Genomic DNA, 17,135 nt, shown 5'->3' with positions numbered 1-17,135 from the left:
GGAAGACCGTTCTCGCTGTCGCCGATTGTGAATTCCGCTCCCACAAAGCTCTGCCAGAGACGATCTCCAAATTCGTCCTGGAGTCTGTCGATGGCATGTTTCCCTGTACAATGGCCTGCGATGACAATTTCCACACCGTATCCTTTGAGGCGCTTGATGGTTTGGTCGACTATCAAATAGCTGGCATCGCGGAGATGGAAGCCGCCTGCAATGGCGTAAACGCTGCTGAGACCAGTAGCAGTCATGGCGTGCTCCACCGTGTTGACAATGCCAGCGTGCGAGCACGGCGCGAAAACAACTAGGCCCTTTCCTATGGTATCCAATGTCAGTCTCCGCCAATGCTTCCGGAAAACTCGAGGGACAAAGTGGAGGGTCAAGAGAGAGTGTACCCTTGACGATGCATGCGACAAAGCGTTCCTCTTGTATCCAGTCTGGTCTTTTCGTAAAGCGACCGTCCTCCTGTATTACTTGCATGGTATCCTCTGGCCTGCCCTCGTAGTCCACGTTTCGGGGAATCTCGCCTGAGACCATGAAGCATTGGCTCATGACCAGGTGGTCGTCGTCATGTCTATCCGCCCTCGCGCCTCTACCTCCGTTGATGAAATCGGGGATGGTCGGTGTGGGCTGAAAGCTCGCAGGTGTATCTGGTGGTGTTCTCTTACCCCGTGGCCTTGGGCATCTAGCTGGCACGTCCATGATCAGGGCAGGCGGAAGAGCGACCGGAGCGGGCCATCCGTATCCGCGAGCTATGCGCTCTGAAACGCGCTTTATCCCGCCAGCGTGATTGCGGCACCAATGGCTGAGGACTACTAGATCGATTTTCGTCAAGCGAACGCCGAGGGCACATGCGTTGTGGATCCAGGCTGCGTGAGACGGTCCGGTGTCGAAGAGAAGGGTATGCCTTCGAGGCCGCTTGTTTCCTGCCGGATTATGGCGTATCCCAGTCTGTGCGCATCAATAACGGTTCCTCATGTGTGGCAGTCCGAATTTGAGCTGCGCATATTATTTTTGACCGTCTGTATGGTACCCATGCGGAAGCTTACAATCAACAAGCTCATGCCCTCTTCACGCTTTAGAAGATTTGTCTCTTCACCATCGTCCGTCGAGTCATCATCTGGGGTAATGTATTGCGCTTGGTCCGTTTCCCTCGAGGGCAGCTCGATCTCGTCGTCTATGATAGTGAGGATTTTCAATTGGTCTAGCTCTTTGAGCTGGAGGCACTGCCGGGCCATTTCCCGTGGGAAGCGATTGACTTGTAAGATCTGGTTGGGAAGAATTTAAATGATAGAGCGAGTGAAGATGCGAATGACGATGCGTTGTGAGGAGTGCGGAGTGCGGAAACACGGAAGCATGGCGACGTTCGACGAATAGTTGTCACAGGGACGGTAGGAAAGAAGGAACGAAGCCGGAGATCCTGATGCAGGAGCAACCGCGACGGCAAAAATGAGCGGAATAAAGAAGTAGCTGATTCAAACCAATGGCGCTGGATTTGACATGGATGCCAAAGTCTCCCACTACCAAACGACTGACCTTGCTCTTTCGCGTCCTCTCTTACTCCACTCTAACCTGCTCGAAACGGCATCAAGGACCGCTTAACTATCTCTCTCTCCAACTAAAACCTATACACCAACCCATCCGTCGCATTCCCCTTGTCTTTACACAACGCCTCCCATCCCTCCGCCCAGCCCTCAACTCCCTTTCCCCATACCAACCTACACCCCGGAACACCGCCTCTCCGCTTAAACTCATCCCAATCCTTATAGAACATCTCAAAGTATTTTTCTCCCGCAATCTCAACACCCTTCTCCCTCAGCACATTCGCATTCACAACAAGGCTGCCGGCACGCTTCATGAACGCCTGTAATGCCTCCTCCGGCGACATGACCTTGACTTCGCCCCCGACGGAGAAGAAATCAAAGCGTGTGCTGGAGGAGGCGAAGGCGGACTTCCAAGCATCAGGAGTGCCGGTCCGCGAACCGAAGTCAAGGACGATGGTGCGGCGGGAGCCGGACTTCTCGACAAAGTCCGCAGCAGACCCCGCCTCCGAGTTTAGCACCACTTTTTCGTAGAAGCCGCTGTTCTCGAGCATGCTTTTGGAGGCTGGGGAGCCGACGCCCATGACAGTCTTCGGCTGGTGCTCCTTGGGTCTGTTGTTGCGCAGCGCGTAGGCGAAGGACATGCCTGTCTTGCCGCTGGCGTTGAGCAAGATCACGGTGGAGTTGTCGAGGTTTGCGTCTTCGGCGGTCCATTCGCCCTCGCCGGCTGGGTGGATGCGGTATTCGTCTTTCCAGGCGAAGCCGTAGAGGTTGAGGTTGTAGGAGGTGCCGAAGAGGATTTCCATCAGGCAGTCCCAGCCCAGGAAGTCCAGCTGCTTGTTCTTCTCGAACTCTGCTAGCGGAGGGTAGATGCGGTATCTGTTGTAGATCTTCCAGAGATGCTGTCTGTGCTCGTTCAGGGCAACGATTTGATCTTTTAGCCCTGTGTGCTCGACGCGGAGATCGAACGGCACAGTGCTGATAGCTAAGTAGCCAAACACCATGTTTCCTACGGGGATATCCGGGACAGTACTCTCTACGATCTCGGCATAGCCCCAACCGGCAATGCGGCAGTGGGTTTCCCGATCGTTGTATGGCGCTGGGGCGTTCTCCGGCGGTGGGTAAACATCCCACCAGGGAAGGATATGGCCAAGGCGAGCATACGTCTGGTTACTCGTGGTGAGACCAACGAGTTTAGTCTGCAGACGGAGCGACGATGGACCGAGAGCGGGCAGAGGGTCGTCTGGAAGCTTGACGACGCGGTGCTTTGAATAGTCCGCTTTGTCGAAGATCCAAGTGACCGGTGCGGGAGCCATTGCGTACAGAGGATTCAAAGTCAAACTAGGATTTAAACGATAATGAACAAGACGAGGAAATGGAACGCTGCGAACTGAACAGAAGTTGCATGGGATCACACCTGCTTTATAACTTGACTACGCCGCAACCCATGTTAACTACTTCTCCATCCCGCCGTTGCCGGATAAGTCACTAGTCATGATCAGGCGCGCTATGAATGACTCAGCCCCGGCTGAAGATGTACCTATACGAGCCTCTTGTTTGTGGAACTCCGCTCTTTTGTCGTACGGGGTCAGCGCGGAGTAGGCGGGTCTGACATGCACTAGCAATGCAACCTTGCCGGATCAGGTACTTAGGCCGTGGCGACGATCGAATACCTCAAGGATCAACTGTGAAGTGTAGTAGTGAGTCTGGACTAGGCCGATTATATTTTGTGTCTGAAGTAACATATTGTATCGTCGTCTAGGCTTGTGGGCGCCTGGACCTATGGCTGTCGCCGGTTGTAAAGCACATTCAGGAATTCCCCAGGTTCTTATACCTAACCGTGTAAGATCAGCGCTACGGCCGAGAACTTTGCGGTCAGAACACCAAACATCCGATGCCGAGCATGGATACCGCTTTCATGGAGCCCCGAACCTGGCAGTAATCGCTAGCTTTGGCAATGTATTGCCTAAACAAAGGAGTCCAACAGAGATCCAATGTCTTTCTGCTTCCCATCTCTCATTTTCCTCTTCTTCGTCTCAACCTGCTCCTCGGTGACTTCACTTGGTCGCTTTACCGGTAGGGCGAACAGCTCATCCGAAGCCGTAGGAACGCGAACGAACCATGCTGAATGCCAGTTCGGATGGTAGCGATCGGTCGCGTCACCATAAGTAATGGAGATAACGGGATCGTCGGGAGCACTAGCCTCAGACTTCGGGAAGAATGAGTTGGCCAGGTCATATAGCATAGCCATCCTTGTGTGGATCGTCTTGTCTTTTTGTCTCAAGATGTTTTGGGGGTTCTCGTTGCCGGCGGGTGCATCTTTTCTTTAAGACTAGTTAACGTTTGCCCTGACGAGGAGGTTTTCACTTACCCAGTAGTAGGCAGATACCGCCATCGCCCCTTGCTTATCAGCTGTCCGCCCTCCATTCCCTTCACGTCGCGGTGGATCCACTGGGAGCACACATTGCAGAGGATGAGAGAAGGGAAGTTCGAGAAACATTTGAAGCTATCGTCCAGATAGATCGGAAAGTGTCGGAAGAGTAAGAGCTTGAGCTTCGGAAATGCGCCCATTTCATCGATAGCCGTTCCCCATCGCCTCATAAACAGGTCATCAATGCCAATGCCGTCTCTGCTAGGGCCAGTTGAGTGATCAATATTTTGTTCGAGCACGAGCGCGGCCAGGTTGGGGAACTTCAGGAGATCCACGAGCTCAGTAGGTGTGATTCTGAGGTTTCGGAGGTTGAGGAAGGTCAAACTCGAGAACTGCCAAACCATAAAGGGCAGCAATTTCAATCGGTTCTGAATCGGCTCTAACTCATCTGGGTCAGCACCTCGTGGAGCGACGACGTTCGTATGGTAGCTGTGATCAATCTCTTCTGATTGTGGAAAGGCGGCCTGAAACATGGCCCAGGCTTTGAGAGTCAAGACGCCCCTATGTTGCTTAGCAGACTATTCGTACGTTCTGAACCGAGTCCAATGACGACTTACCGTTCTTTTAAGCACTTGTAGATCCTCTCAGCATAGGGCAAGCTCGCATATACCACAGCTTCCGGGGTGAACTGCTCCACATTCCAGATACATAAACGAAGAGCAGAATCGTAGAGAGATGAAGCGCCTGGTCCAGGGTGACGATACGTCGACGGATTTTCCTTCTTGCCTGTAGTGCGGTTCAACACCGTTGAGACCATAGAGTGGACTGGAGCGGTCGTTTCCGTATACACTTGGCCCGTCGATTCGTCGAATCCTGTGCGTCGAGCCATGGTCAGCTTTTGAAGTTGGAAACACACCAAAAGCTGCGTTTTGCGTAGAGGAAAATTCTTTGATGGCGGCCAAGCTGAGAATAGTGACTGAAGGAGTAGTCACAGGTTCTTCAGAGGAGTTGCGTTCCTAACGTCCGGCCATTTGGGACCCCTAAAATGAGCTTGTTAGAAAATTTTCCAGAGAATATCGCGACGGGATTGTTGAAAAAGAAATCGCCCGGCACGGCGGTGGAGAGTGAGAAGGACGCTCGCTCGAGCGCGTCGGATTTTGTTGCGAAGTGAGAGTGAAAAGGGCTTGGTTCCCTGGTCGACGGCGAAGGCACAGAGCGCTAGCGCGAGGAACCCGTCACTCTGAGCAGCTCGACTTCACAAAGTCGCGCGTGTCGACGGTGAGGATGAGAAGAGGGCGCGGCACTGTGCTCTTACGCGTATCCGTCTTTGGCGCGTGAGCACGTGAAGTGGAGAAATACGCTGTGGTCCGAGCGCCTAGCGGGCGTCATGACGTGAAGGAACGTGCACTTCCAGGCTGTCACCTGGGCAGATCCCAGAGCTTCCAGGCCCCGAACGATGTCACTGCCGGCCAGATCAGACATCATCTTGCGGTATTCAAGATGAGCAGCCCGGCGAAGCGGCGGAAGAAGAACGATGGCTCGAGCCAGCCCATCCGCAACTTGGATTACTTCTTCGCCAAGCAGAAGCAGGACGCGGCGAAAGTAGTAGATGCAGGGATTGTGAAGAAGACGGATGCGAAGGAGATCTCCAATACAGTGCAGAATCCGTCTGCCTTGACGGACGAAGAGCTTGCTCAGAAGCTGCAAGCTGAATGGAACCAGGAGGATCAGATAATGGACCCAGAGCCTCCAACCTCCAGTGACCTCTATGCGGATCCCGAGAAACTAACCATGAATGGCGGTATAGAGCCTGAGGCCAATGGAACTCACGAGCCAGAGCCTGCAAATCCTCCCTCCGAACCTCCCAAATCCGCGACTCCGAAGCAGAAGAATACCCTTTCCCTCCAGTCGACCGCCGCGGAAGAAGACACCATCTCTGCGAACATACCCTTCGACCAAAGCCCGCTCGAATTCGACCCGTCGCAATACATACCAGACTTGCAGAAGTATTGGGCATCGGATGGGGGGCATGCGACGTATGCGCTGCTGACGCGATGCTTCGTGTTGGTCAATAGCACGACGAGCCGGATCAAGATCGTTGATACGCTCGTCAACCTGCTGCGGACCATCATCGAAGGCCATCCTGAGAGCCTGCTTCCAGCGGTCTGGCTCGCGACGAACGCCATTTCGCCGCCCTACATCGATCTCGAGTTAGGACTAGGTGGATCTGCGATTTCGAAGGCGCTGAAGAAGGTCTGTGGACTGGACAATGCAGGACTGAAGACATTATACAACAAGTATGGGGACCCGGGGGATGTGGCATTCGAGGCAAAAAAGAGGCAATCGTTCACGCTGCGGAAGCCTAAGCCGCTCACGATCAAGAGCGTGTTCGACTCGCTAGTCAAGATCGCGAACAGCAAAGGACAGGGAAGCGTGGAGGCAAAACAGAGAATAGTGGAGAGGCTTTTACAGGACGCGCGAGGTGCGGAGGAGAGTCGGTATATTGTCAGGACGCTCGTGCAGCATCTGCGCATCGGGGCTGTCAAGACCACCATGCTCATCGCTCTATCGCGCGCCTTCTTGCTGTCGAAACCGCCCACTGCCGAGTTCGAAACGCGAGATCTAAAGTCGCTGGCTAAACTGAAGAAGGAAGAGCTCGCAGAGATCTACTCAAAGAATGAAGAGATTGTCAAAGCCTGCTTCGCTCGACGACCAAACTACAACGACCTCATTCCCAGCCTCCTCGAAATTGGCGTTTGCGACGAACTGCTGGTACGATGCGGGCTGGCGCTCCATATCCCACTTCGACCTATGCTCGGAAGCATAACGCGCGACTTAGGCGAAATGCTCACGAAGCTGCAAGGGCGAGACTTTAGCTGCGAATTCAAATACGATGGACAGAGAGCACAAGTGCACTGTGATGCGAAAGGCAAAGTCACAATATTCTCCAGACATCTGGAAGTTATGACGGACAAATACCCGGACCTTGTTGCGTTGGTGCCCAAGATACGTGGAGAAGGAGTGTCGAGCTTCATACTTGAGGGGGAAGTTGTGGCCATCGACCGCGAAACGGGTGAGCTCAAGACGTTCCAGACTCTTGCAAATCGCGCAAGAAAGGACGTGGCGATTGGCACTGTCACCATCGACGTTTGTCTCTTCGCATTCGATCTGATGTACTTGAATGGAGAGGAATTGCTGGACCGACCCTTCAGGGAGAGAAGAAACCTACTAAGAAGCCTCTTCCTGGAGATACCGCACCATTTTACCTGGGTCAAGAGTCTAGACGCAACCTCCGCCGACGTCGAAGCAGTACAAGCCTTCTTCAAGAGTGCTACTGATATAAAATGCGAAGGCATAATGGTCAAAGTCCTCGACAACCTCCCAAATCCCGACCTCCAAGCCGACCTCTACAACCCCGAAGACGAGCGACCACCGCAGCCTACGACACCAAAGAAGAAGTCCAAATCGACCAAATCTAAAGCCAAACCCACCACCACCGAAAACGGCTCCGGCGACCAGCCCAAACCCTCCACCCGCCGCAAACCCCTCCTCTCCACCTACGAGCCCGACAAACGTCTCGACTCCTGGCTCAAAGTAAAAAAAGACTACCACGCCTCCTCCTCCACCCTCGATCTAATCCCCATCGCCGGGTTCCACGGCCAGGGCCGCAAAGCCGCCTGGTGGTCCCCGATCCTGCTCGCCATCCGCAACGAATCCACCGGCCAACTCGAAGCCCTCACAAAATGCATGAGCGGCTTCACCGACGCTTTCTACAAAGCCAACCGTGCAAAATACGACAAAGACGACCCCGAGAATACGAATGTGCTGGCTGAGAAACCGCACTATATCGAGTACGGCGGCGGGGGAGGGTGGCCAGATGTCTGGTTTGAGCCGCAGGAGGTCTGGGAGGTGGTGTTTGCGGATTTGACGCTGAGTCCGACGTATACGGCGGCGGTGGGGCTGGTGAGCGAGGAGAGGGGCTTGAGTACAAGGTTCCCTAGGTTTCTTAGGGTTAGAGAAGATAAAGGCATCGATGAGGCGACGGAGGCGGAAGAGTTGGCTGCCATGTATCGGAAGCAGGAGGCAAGGGCGCCGAAGGAGGAAAGGGCCGTGGAGGAGATGGAGGATGTGGAGTAGAGTTGAGATCGACTCTAGGTTACTATGGTAGCGACCGAGCTTTGACAGCGTCAACCAACGGATTCAAGCTGGCTGACAACTATCGGAACCAAGTTGACAACGCACACTGCACTCACGACGCGCAAGCAAAGGAAGACTATTCGGCGGTCGCATGTGTTTCATTTGTCTATCAAGCATAGCCCCTCCGGACCGGCGCTTCCCCACACACATCCCGCCATTTTCGCAACTGTGTACCCATAAAGCCATAGCTGAAAAGAACAGACTTGCTTCCTCCACCGCTATCCTCAAGCAAAGCAAAGCCGAATCGAAATAGTCGATAGGAAACGGATTACCGAACAGGGTATCTACCGATGCTGCGCCGCATTCTCAGCCCCGCCCACCCTCGGTGGGGCACGAGATCATCATCCCACTTCGCGGCGACGACGACGAGGTATATTGGCAGAGCGACGTCGTCGCCGATCGAGAGGGGTGTTCAAAGCGGGAAGCGGCGACAGAGGCATGGGCAGTAGTTGGGTGCTCGGGCTTAGAAGCCGTGGACCTTGATGGTCTTCGCGTCCAAGCCCAGCCCCTCCTTCTTATCGGTCAAGAACTCCTGGACATCCTTGCGCTGGTCGCCCTGGAGCTGGATCACCTCGCCCATCTCGCTGTCCGTGACGACGGTGCCATTGCAGGCGAACTTCTTCTTGATCACTTTGAGGATCTTCTTCTGGTCGAATTTCTTGGGCAGGCCTTGGACCGTCGTCAGCGTCTTACGACCATTGCGCTCTGCGACACGTTTACGTTAGCAAGCATCCTGGAAGGTGAGGGTGATGGGGGTAGTCAAGGAGAGTGGAGAGCGCGTACGTTGGATGCGGATATGGATGTAATTTTGGCTGGTGGTTTTTGTCTCGCCGACTGAGTCTTCGGCTTCCGCGAACGGATCGAAGGTCTTGAGGTTTTGGATGTCTGTGGTCATGAATCTGGTTGTGCGGTCCTGGGCTGAGAGCGCTGTTGTTGTGTGTCGAGTGCAAGCGGGGACTAGAGTGGGAGAGAGTGATGAGCGCTAGTTGTTGTGGTTGTCGTGGGTCGTGAGGGCGATGATGTAGGATTGTGGAGTGGTGGCGAGGGGTCGGGCTGAAGAATGGAGGGGCGGGGCTATGCTGTGGTGACTAAGCGAGGCAATTTTAGCGCTACCGTGAGCGGCTTGGCACGTGTTGGGGGCTGGATTTCACTCGCACGCCCTCACGTTACTGGAACTTCACGAAAACGTAGGATAGCGTATTGCTTTCACCCTTCTGTGTTATACGGCGCTGCTCCACATTCAACGATAGACGAAGTATGTCACGCCCCGCTTCACAATGTCAAAGTACACGCGATCGCTTGTCTCAGCCTAGGAAGTGAAAGCCATCCAATTGAATCGCAGATAATCGTGAGTCGGCGGACGGACACACTTGAGTTCCATGGATGTGTTTGTGGCACGGCGCGGGTATCCTTGCATGTCCTCTTGAAGGATCTTTGCGGTGATTGGGCAGGCGAAAACAAGCGCTTCGTGGTTCGGGTTTTCAGTGTCCACCCACAACTTTTCGATCCGCTCGGCTCGGCCCACGGTGCTAATAATCTCCACGTCCTTAATATTCGTTTCTCATTTTGACTATAGCGGCCCTCAATTAGGAGCAAAGGTCGAAAGCACATAGCGACAGTTCCCTTAAAGTCACGATGGACAGCATGGACCCGGACACGAAGCCACCGTTATACGTATACAACCCCCTCGAGGATCTCGAACACTTCAAAACTACGGTCCTTTGAGCCTTCTCTCGACTGCACTTTGCCCCTCCTGTTTTCGTTTTACCAGAACAGTCTTGCCGAGCCTGAAAGGGAGTATGAAGTTATTCCGTACGCTTGGGATGCACCTAAACGTTACCTATGCCCGGCTATGATAATACAGAGATGCTCGTGACGGAAAACTAAGATTCGGCACTAAGAAGAGTGCGGTACAAAGCCGAGAAAGGCCTTTTATGGGCGGATGGACTGACGCGGAGGAGCAATCCGTTCAAATACCATTGATGGTAAAGATCTTTAAAGGCGCTAGGAGGCTTCTCGCATAGTTTGGGCTCAGAGGAGAGATACTCATACAGTTTCGGCTCTGGAAAACGACGCGTGTCGGAGGCAGCGTAACTGGATGTTTGCTAACGCTTCTCGCTATTTTCGCAGGAGAAAGTGTCAGGTATCCCTACTTGGATCCCTTGTCGAGCTGGCCCCAGCCCTCGAGAGGACATCGTCATATGAGAGAATGGAGATCAACCCACAGACTGGAAATGCTACCGCATCTCTCGACAGCCAGCGGTCGATTAAGGGTAAGAAGACGTAGTGGTGGATATCGATGCCTCGGTCTGATTCACGCGAAGCCAATTCAATAATGGACCTTCCATATCTGAGCGTGGACGCCTTGGGATCGCTACAGTAACGATTGCCCTCTATTTCATTCCTGTGCTCCTATGATCGGAGATACTGTGCTATCGTCCCGATGTCTGACCGCAGCAGTGGTGGTGCGGCAGTCCTGGCGACTGGATGAAGCGACTGGACGGCTGTTTGAAGCTCGGCCAGCCCTCTTCGGTACTTCACCCGGTGCGATCTCGTCGGACTGAACTGGACCCGACGAGCGCCTAAATCCTTCCTCGAAGCTCCACCACCACGGACACCCACTGATTACACCCCCCTCTTTATCCATCCTATAGTCTTCTCCAACGTCGGTGAAACCGAATATCTCGTCTTGAGCCTCCATTATCCCCGCCATGGTATGTCCCAGCGGTGGTTTTCCCTTAAGCCTCCGCGCAACTGGAGCACGGAGAAGAGCGAGAAGGGCTGTTGTATCCAGCACGGCTTGCATTTCGGAGCAAGGCTGGTGGAGTGGGGGGATGAAGATAGGACTAGAGTCTGGAGAGAAGTTGGGCCAGCAAGAAGACAAAGGGCCTGGATTCAGTGGCTGAATCCTGCGGAACTCGATTTCGTATGCCGTAATGTGGCCCTCAGGAGGCTCCCACGTTGGGGAGTTATTCCTCGGCAGATACGGTTCGTCGAGCGCATTGCTCTCGAGCGTACAGCCCAACGGCACGTCGAAAGGAGCCAAGGCCCTCCGCACGTCCCTCATAACATCCTCTATGCCATCCACGAGTACGAGGAACGTGATACTGCGCAGCTTCTGCGCGAAGAGAAAATACATCAATATCTGTTCATCGCGCTCCGTTCTCAGCTCCGACGCTTCCTCGCTCGGCTCTTCCAATAGGTTTCCACGGCCATCCAAAGCCCACACAACGCTCAGCTTGCGTGCGCTCTGGATGATGTTGAGGCATCTGCTAAGAGGAGGGCTTGACTGGCATTCCCATGCATCTTCCGAGCTGAGATTGTGGAGTATGACGTGGGTCTTCGAAAGAGTGTCGCCTGGGAGGCGCCAGAAGGCGTCCAAGAGGTCGTCATGTGATGCGTGCGTGGGGAGAGGGAGGGGACTGCCGTCTGCGGCGTATGGATGTAGGAGTGCGTCAGTGAGCGAGTGTTTTCCACGTTCTTCCTTGCCGATGTAGAGAGTGCGCGCGGAGCGAAGGATGGCTTCTAACGATGTGGGAGGAAGATTGCTAACGAGAGTTGTAGATGATTTGTTGGTAGAACTAGACATGGTGGCGGTGGTAAATCTGTCGGTGATGGGGAATGCATCTTCGATCGTGAGCCTTTTGTTGCCTGTTGGTGGGACATGGGGTCGCGATTGCTGTACAAACGGGTCTGATGAGCTTGTGTGCTCGAGGGAGGAAGTAGTCGTGTCAAATTTTGGCAGTCGACATTGTGGGCTTCGGATCACGGTAGTAGCTCCTTCATCGGCATTCCTGCTGATCAGAGAATCCTCGCATTGCTCTTTTTGAGAGCGTATGTCAGTGATGGTTGTCTCCTCGAATGGTTGGCTTGCGCATTCCGAGACTCTTGAAAAGCGAGCCTAGAGGGAGACAATACATTGAGCAAGGCACATCACGCATTGTAACATCTTCTAAGTTAGAAAAAGTGCGTTTAGAACCTTGCTTTAGGTGGGAACGGCTTTTATCGCAGATTGGCAAAAGAATCATCCACAATCTACGGTACTACTGAAATACTTCGACACTGTCTTGATGCACCTACCTTAAGGCCAAGGGTTTTCCATAGATAGGTATTCCGCAGGATTTCGATTAGTACAGTGTCGCGCTCATGGAGGGGTGGTTTTGTAGGGCTGGCGAGGCAGCCGTCTTCTGCACTGTGTAACAACGCTTGACACCTATTATCAAATAATCGAATTAGGTGTTAGTTGGGAGGGCAATCGGTAGTTAGTTTACCACTGATTTTTAGCAACCGGCGGGTATCAGATCCTAATCTCTCGATAATCATTGTCGAGCGCATACGTTCCCGGTGGAGCACGTGAATACCCGAGACAAGCAGGTCGCACACTATGGCGTTCAGATTAGACGGTCTAGACCAGACTTAAGAGGCAGGCTTGAACTTATTGATGGCAACAGTCAGGTGTTTCGGGGAGTGGTTACCATCTTTGTCAGAGCGTGCTTGATCCCCGATATCTGAGATCTCCTCAGACTCATCCCAGGCCTATCAAGGGAATGCGCCAGCACGATGCATAGTGATGATGGGCATCTTCCACAGACACCACCAGTTAGTGTCTTCCGAGCTGCATGATCACGCAGGAGGAGATATGACGATAGTCTCAGATCGCTGTGCTCCGAGTGGGGAAGGGTCCAGGTCGCAACCGTTGTACAGAGCCATTGCATCGGTAGTGAGGCGTGCTAAATCGCAGAATGACGCGGAAGAAGTCTGACAAATTGAGCGAGGCTGCGAGGGAAAGCTGTGATGGTGGTGGCAGTGGGACACGAAAGGAAACGCTAGTGAACCAAACAGGCTTAGCGCGATATCGCATTTCGCGCCTTCCAAGGTTCGGCGCCCACAACTCCACCACTCAAACCTCCCCCACACCACATTCCCTCAAACTTCCCAATATTCGAGATGGACGCCGGCCCGAAGAAACGGAAAGCTGACCCAGAGCAGCGGGACGTGGGCAGCAACAAGCGGACCAGGGTGCGTCGCTTTTTCTTGTGCAACGGTGGGCGCTCTCGGAGAGTTTCGCCTTGGCCCCGATATTCTTTTCTCGCATTGCAGCTCCTATGAAGCTCAGAGTGCTAAATAAAACCACAGGGCAAAAAGAAATGGAGCATGCCACGAAAAGAAGCTGCCGAGGCTCGCAGTATTCAGCCGGGCGATACGGGCATATGGGCGACGTGCGCCATGAAGAAAGAGGCCCCTTCTGTCGCCGACTTGCGGGATCTCTTCCAGGAGGTGGGTAAGGAGCTGCTACGCACCGCCGTAATCCCTTATTACATTTATTGATTACTGACGGGAATGCAGTATGCATCCAAAATGTACGAGGTGAGCCAGACGGCCGGTGCAGCTGAAGGCGGAGAATCCGACGAAGACGGGGGTGATATCGAGAGCGAAATCCAAAAAGAGATTGAGGGGATTCGTAAGCCTGCAGTTGACCCGCTCTTCACTTCCGTCAAGCTGGACACGCAGTGTTGTAAGCTGAGCACTTCTCGTCTATCCCGGCGTGCGATGAGCTGACTCCAGTAGTGCTGTTCTTCAGAACTCGCTCGCCTGTTGAACCTGTTTCATTTGTCCACAAAATCTGTCAAGACCTTGCGAATGGCGGCGCGATCAAGCGCTGTCGCTTCGTTAAAAGGCTCACGCCAATCACAGCTACCGATAAAGCGACGGAGAAGGGCCTCGAAGATGTTGCTCGCAAAGTGCTTGCGCCACACTTTCACGGGCCGGACCAAGTGGGGAAAAAAGTAAGCTTCTTTCTATCCATTGATGTGGGATGTCGTCAGATGATGCGTCTTTACATGCCTGAGACGCAGCATGTTCGCTTACCTGTCCCTCAATCGAGCAGTTCGCAATACGAACATCTATTCGAAACAACAAGGAGTTCGCTAGAGAAGACGTGATCAAGAGAGTCGCAGCTGCCGTCGGCCCCGGTCACAAGGTTGATCTGTCTGGGTATGATCTTCTTATCCTCGTAGAGATCTACAAGGTATGAAACTTCACGTGCGCTTCAGAGACGTTGGAACATGCAGCAGGGTGCGATCATGACAGACGCTAACATGCTGTAGAACATCTTGGGCATGAGCGTGGTCGGCTCGGATTTCGAGAAACTCAAACGCTACAATATCGCGGAGCTGCATGACGCGGCCAACGGAAAGGCGCCGGATATTACGAAAAGCAATGATTGAGGGCACCTGAATTGCAAGGCATATTCGGACAAGGGGTTAAGAGGCAGCCGATATAGCCCTATTGCTACTTCAGGGTCGAATTCTCTTGGGCATGAAGCCACCTTCCGCCTAGATAACCTGAAACTGAAAAACCCCCGGACGGAAATATTGCAGGCTGCAGGTGTGGTTGTACATGGTAAGAAGGTCAACACTGTACCACGGTGGGCAGCGCAGTCAGATACCAGAGGACTGGCCTGACACATAATAGCGCGCTCGGCAAGGCTTCGTCTCCGCATCTGTGGGTCGTGGGCAAGGCTCACGTGGCGTCAGAGAGATTCTCCCAAGACTACCCGGGGGATGCGTGACGACGAGGCGTCGGCTGCGCTGTGGTGGTTTCGCTCAAGGTAAAGTCTGGGTGTGGGCTGGCTCAGCGCCGTTCCCGCTTAGCCTGGCACCCTGCGCTGATCACGGAACCTTTACCTTTTGAATCTAGTCAGATTCACGAGCCTGTGCCTCGTCTCTCAGGTTTCATCGCCGCGTGCCATCAGCGATTTCCGCTCTCCAGCGTCATCTTGAGCGCTGTCCTGCTTCCAACAGAAACAGCCAATCAGCATATCCCGTAACCGACACTCCACTCGGCGCGCTTGTCCCCAAGCGGCTACCATAGACGAACACTGAGGCGGCGGCTCCAGTACCTTTGACGCCGCTCGCGTCTCCGTTCGCGAGCGTGTTCGGCTGGGCACTCTAGTGGCTCGGTGCTCCTCTCACGCCTAGTGGACGCACGATTGATTTGCTTTTCACTTAGGTGGACCTTAGCCGAACGAGGCTTGTTAAATACGCTGTGGCGCGGTGTCCAGGAATGGAATATGCAAACGTAGGGCAGCTGTGGCAGACCCTGCTAACCATCAGACACCCGAGGAGGTACCCATGCCGCTGTCATCCTCCAGAAACCCGCTCTACTCGGTCTTGCTCGGACGGCCACGATCCTCGCATCGTCTTACTGACGCCTCTCACACCACTAATGTCCTTTCCATCGCCGAAACAGTTTGCTGCTAGAAAACAAATCCAACTCCTTCAACCTCAACCCAAACCCGAAAACATTCATATTCGACGGCACGGCCCCGATTATGCAGCCCGCTATCCCTAAGAGCACATTACTAGGGTCTCGTCTATTGTGCTAATTTGCTTCCCGCTTTCATCTATCTTTCGGTTGTAACCGCCTTCAAAATGCACTTGCCCCCTCTAGATGTCGCGGTCTATCCGGTCGTCACCATGAGCCATGGAAGACACGGCGGTAGATCCGTCCGTCCTTCCTCAGCAGTTTCTTCCTCTTCTTCCTCATCGACATCCTCCCAACCTCGCGTCGCCTCTCCGGATTTTTCGAGTATCCAGAAGATCATTCGAAATGTCTTTCGCTCGTCCAAGATCACAGTACAGCAAGCAGAACGCCTTCAGGGACGCCTTTATCAGGTTTACCTGGCAAGGCTCGCGGATGGAAGTTCTCTGATCTTGAAATGCCCTCCAAACTACACCACGCGCTCGCTCCGTCACGAGAAGCACGGTCTCGAAACAGAGCGCAAGACGCTGGAGACGCTCCGCGAATATACTCAACTACCAGTCCCTCAAGTCATCAAATACGACAGCCACGGAGGAAGTTTTGGTTCCCCGTTCCTCCTGATGAGCCACGTCCCCGGACGAAGACTTTCAGAGCTTTCCTCATACCTCTCAGCGAGCGAGCGAAATGCCATTGATCGCGCTCTCGGCGCATACGTTCGCACCCTTTCATCGCTTTCAGCCACGCAATTTGGCATGACACACCGAGTGTTCGCGAAGAAAGGTAGTTCCTCATGGCGAGAGGCGTTCCTCGCGCTTCTAGAGTCCGTCCTGCGTGATGCCGAGGACATGCTCGTCACCGTTCCGTACGACAGCATCCGGTACTACGTTGGACGACATAGCCACTTTCTGGATGAGGTCACTGAGCCCCGCTTAGTCGCGCTTAATGTGTGCGACCCCCAGAACGTGCTCGTGGATGAGGAGACGAAGCAAGTCACAGGCCTCATAGGCTTCACCAACGTCATCTGGGGCGATGCACTCATGAGCGGAGGGATTACAGACGGGAGCGAAGCCTTCTTTGAGGGCTTTGGCGAATGCCCCGCGCGGACGGGAGGCGTCAAATCCCGACAGTTGATGTGAGTACTTGGGACCGGTTTGCGTCGACAAGTCGACTCTAGCTAATAGCTTGCGCAGATACACCACATACAGGGCGACAGTGCAAATAGCTGCCCAGCACTACCGTCCGCATCTTGGCATCGACGAGCTCGAGGCACGGCGCTCGCTGACATACGCCCTTAACGAGCTTGCGCAGATGTGAAGCACACCCATCTCCTTTCTTCGCTCGGAGTTGTACGACATCAGCCGGTCAAAAGGAGTAACCATAGACGACCCCACCCACCACATCGGTCCACCCTCTCACCAACCATATTGTCAGCCAGGTGCTGCACAACCTCGCCTTCGATTCCACTCAGCTCCACTGAACTTCGTTTTCATCTCGTTGTCACTGGTTTCAACAAGCGAATTCCACTTCACATGCCGTCGTCACGAGCGCCGCTTCGGTAATCTAGGTAGCACCGCCGCTTACCGCCTTCTCATCCTTCGACTGAACGCTTATGGTGGCGCGCGGGGTTGCTTCCTAGTTTGTGCGACGCCACATTCCTGCCCAGGCCCCGGTATACCTCATGCGTTCTGCTTATACGCGCCTGTTCTTCCCTCCGTTGTCCGCCTCTCCGGGCCCTTTCTCCGCTTCAGGACGGATTGTAATTGACGAGA

The 17,135-nt window shown here is 53.9% G+C and overlaps 8 protein-coding genes across 8 annotated transcripts; 3 read left to right on the top strand and 5 right to left on the bottom strand.

The window, feature by feature from the left end:
• Positions 1-23: 23 nt before the first annotated feature.
• Positions 24-921, bottom strand: BU26DRAFT_392286 (Metallo-hydrolase/oxidoreductase; the record flags this gene model as incomplete). The annotated part of the gene is made up of 2 exons (XM_033822710.1): positions 24-310; positions 390-921. Coding segments are annotated over 2 exons (819 nt in total), but the record flags the coding sequence as incomplete, so codon positions are not given.
• Positions 922-1,569: 648 nt separating this feature from the next.
• Positions 1,570-2,933, bottom strand: BU26DRAFT_584846 (uncharacterized protein). Its single transcript, XM_033834617.1, has one exon. It carries the CDS (start codon positions 2,849-2,851, stop codon positions 1,613-1,615), a length of 1,239 nt encoding a protein of 412 aa, XP_033676984.1. The 5' UTR covers positions 2,852-2,933; the 3' UTR covers positions 1,570-1,612.
• A 746-nt stretch (positions 2,934-3,679) lies between these two features.
• Positions 3,680-4,968, bottom strand: BU26DRAFT_162544 (uncharacterized protein). The gene is made up of 3 exons (XM_033820164.1): positions 4,524-4,968; positions 3,907-4,467; positions 3,680-3,854 (listed from the first exon to the last, which is right to left on the bottom strand). Exons 1-3 carry the CDS (start codon positions 4,793-4,795, stop codon positions 3,770-3,772), a joined length of 918 nt encoding a protein of 305 aa, XP_033676983.1. The 5' UTR covers positions 4,796-4,968; the 3' UTR covers positions 3,680-3,769.
• Positions 4,969-5,293: 325 nt separating this feature from the next.
• Positions 5,294-8,043, top strand: BU26DRAFT_544111 (ATP-dependent DNA ligase; the record flags this gene model as incomplete). The annotated part of the gene is made up of 2 exons (XM_033831721.1): positions 5,294-5,298; positions 5,412-8,043. The coding sequence occupies 2 exons, from the start codon at positions 5,294-5,296 to the stop codon at positions 8,041-8,043; spliced, it is 2,637 nt and encodes an 878-aa protein (XP_033676982.1).
• A 394-nt stretch (positions 8,044-8,437) lies between these two features.
• On the bottom strand, positions 8,438-9,036 carry BU26DRAFT_162516 (protein translation factor SUI1). The gene is made up of 2 exons (XM_033820163.1): positions 8,887-9,036; positions 8,438-8,808 (listed from the first exon to the last, which is right to left on the bottom strand). The coding sequence occupies exons 1-2, from the start codon at positions 8,996-8,998 to the stop codon at positions 8,567-8,569; spliced, it is 354 nt and encodes a 117-aa protein (XP_033676981.1). The 5' UTR covers positions 8,999-9,036; the 3' UTR covers positions 8,438-8,566.
• Positions 9,037-10,501: 1,465 nt separating this feature from the next.
• Positions 10,502-11,692, bottom strand: BU26DRAFT_610358 (uncharacterized protein; the record flags this gene model as incomplete). The annotated part of the gene is made up of 1 exon (XM_033835993.1): positions 10,502-11,692. The coding sequence occupies one exon, from the start codon at positions 11,690-11,692 to the stop codon at positions 10,502-10,504; it is 1,191 nt and encodes a 396-aa protein (XP_033676980.1).
• Positions 11,693-13,050: 1,358 nt separating this feature from the next.
• BU26DRAFT_571213 (THUMP domain-containing protein) lies at positions 13,051-14,330 on the top strand (the record flags this gene model as incomplete). Its single annotated transcript, XM_033834116.1, has 6 exons — positions 13,051-13,122; positions 13,240-13,380; positions 13,450-13,618; positions 13,672-13,889; positions 13,991-14,131; positions 14,211-14,330. 6 exons carry the CDS (start codon positions 13,051-13,053, stop codon positions 14,328-14,330), a joined length of 861 nt encoding a protein of 286 aa, XP_033676979.1.
• A 1,206-nt stretch (positions 14,331-15,536) lies between these two features.
• BU26DRAFT_439710 (uncharacterized protein) lies at positions 15,537-16,680 on the top strand (the record flags this gene model as incomplete). Its single annotated transcript, XM_033824358.1, has 2 exons — positions 15,537-16,498; positions 16,557-16,680. The coding sequence occupies 2 exons, from the start codon at positions 15,537-15,539 to the stop codon at positions 16,678-16,680; spliced, it is 1,086 nt and encodes a 361-aa protein (XP_033676978.1).
• Between the last annotated feature and the right edge of the window lie 455 nt (positions 16,681-17,135).

The sequence above is a fragment of the Trematosphaeria pertusa genome, assembly GCF_010094035.1.
Source record: "Trematosphaeria pertusa strain CBS 122368 unplaced genomic scaffold BU26scaffold_21, whole genome shotgun sequence".
NCBI classification, from domain to species: domain Eukaryota; kingdom Fungi; phylum Ascomycota; class Dothideomycetes; order Pleosporales; family Trematosphaeriaceae; genus Trematosphaeria; species Trematosphaeria pertusa.
Note: the sequence above shows the minus strand (reverse complement) of the source record. Positions and strands in the feature narration are given on the sequence as shown.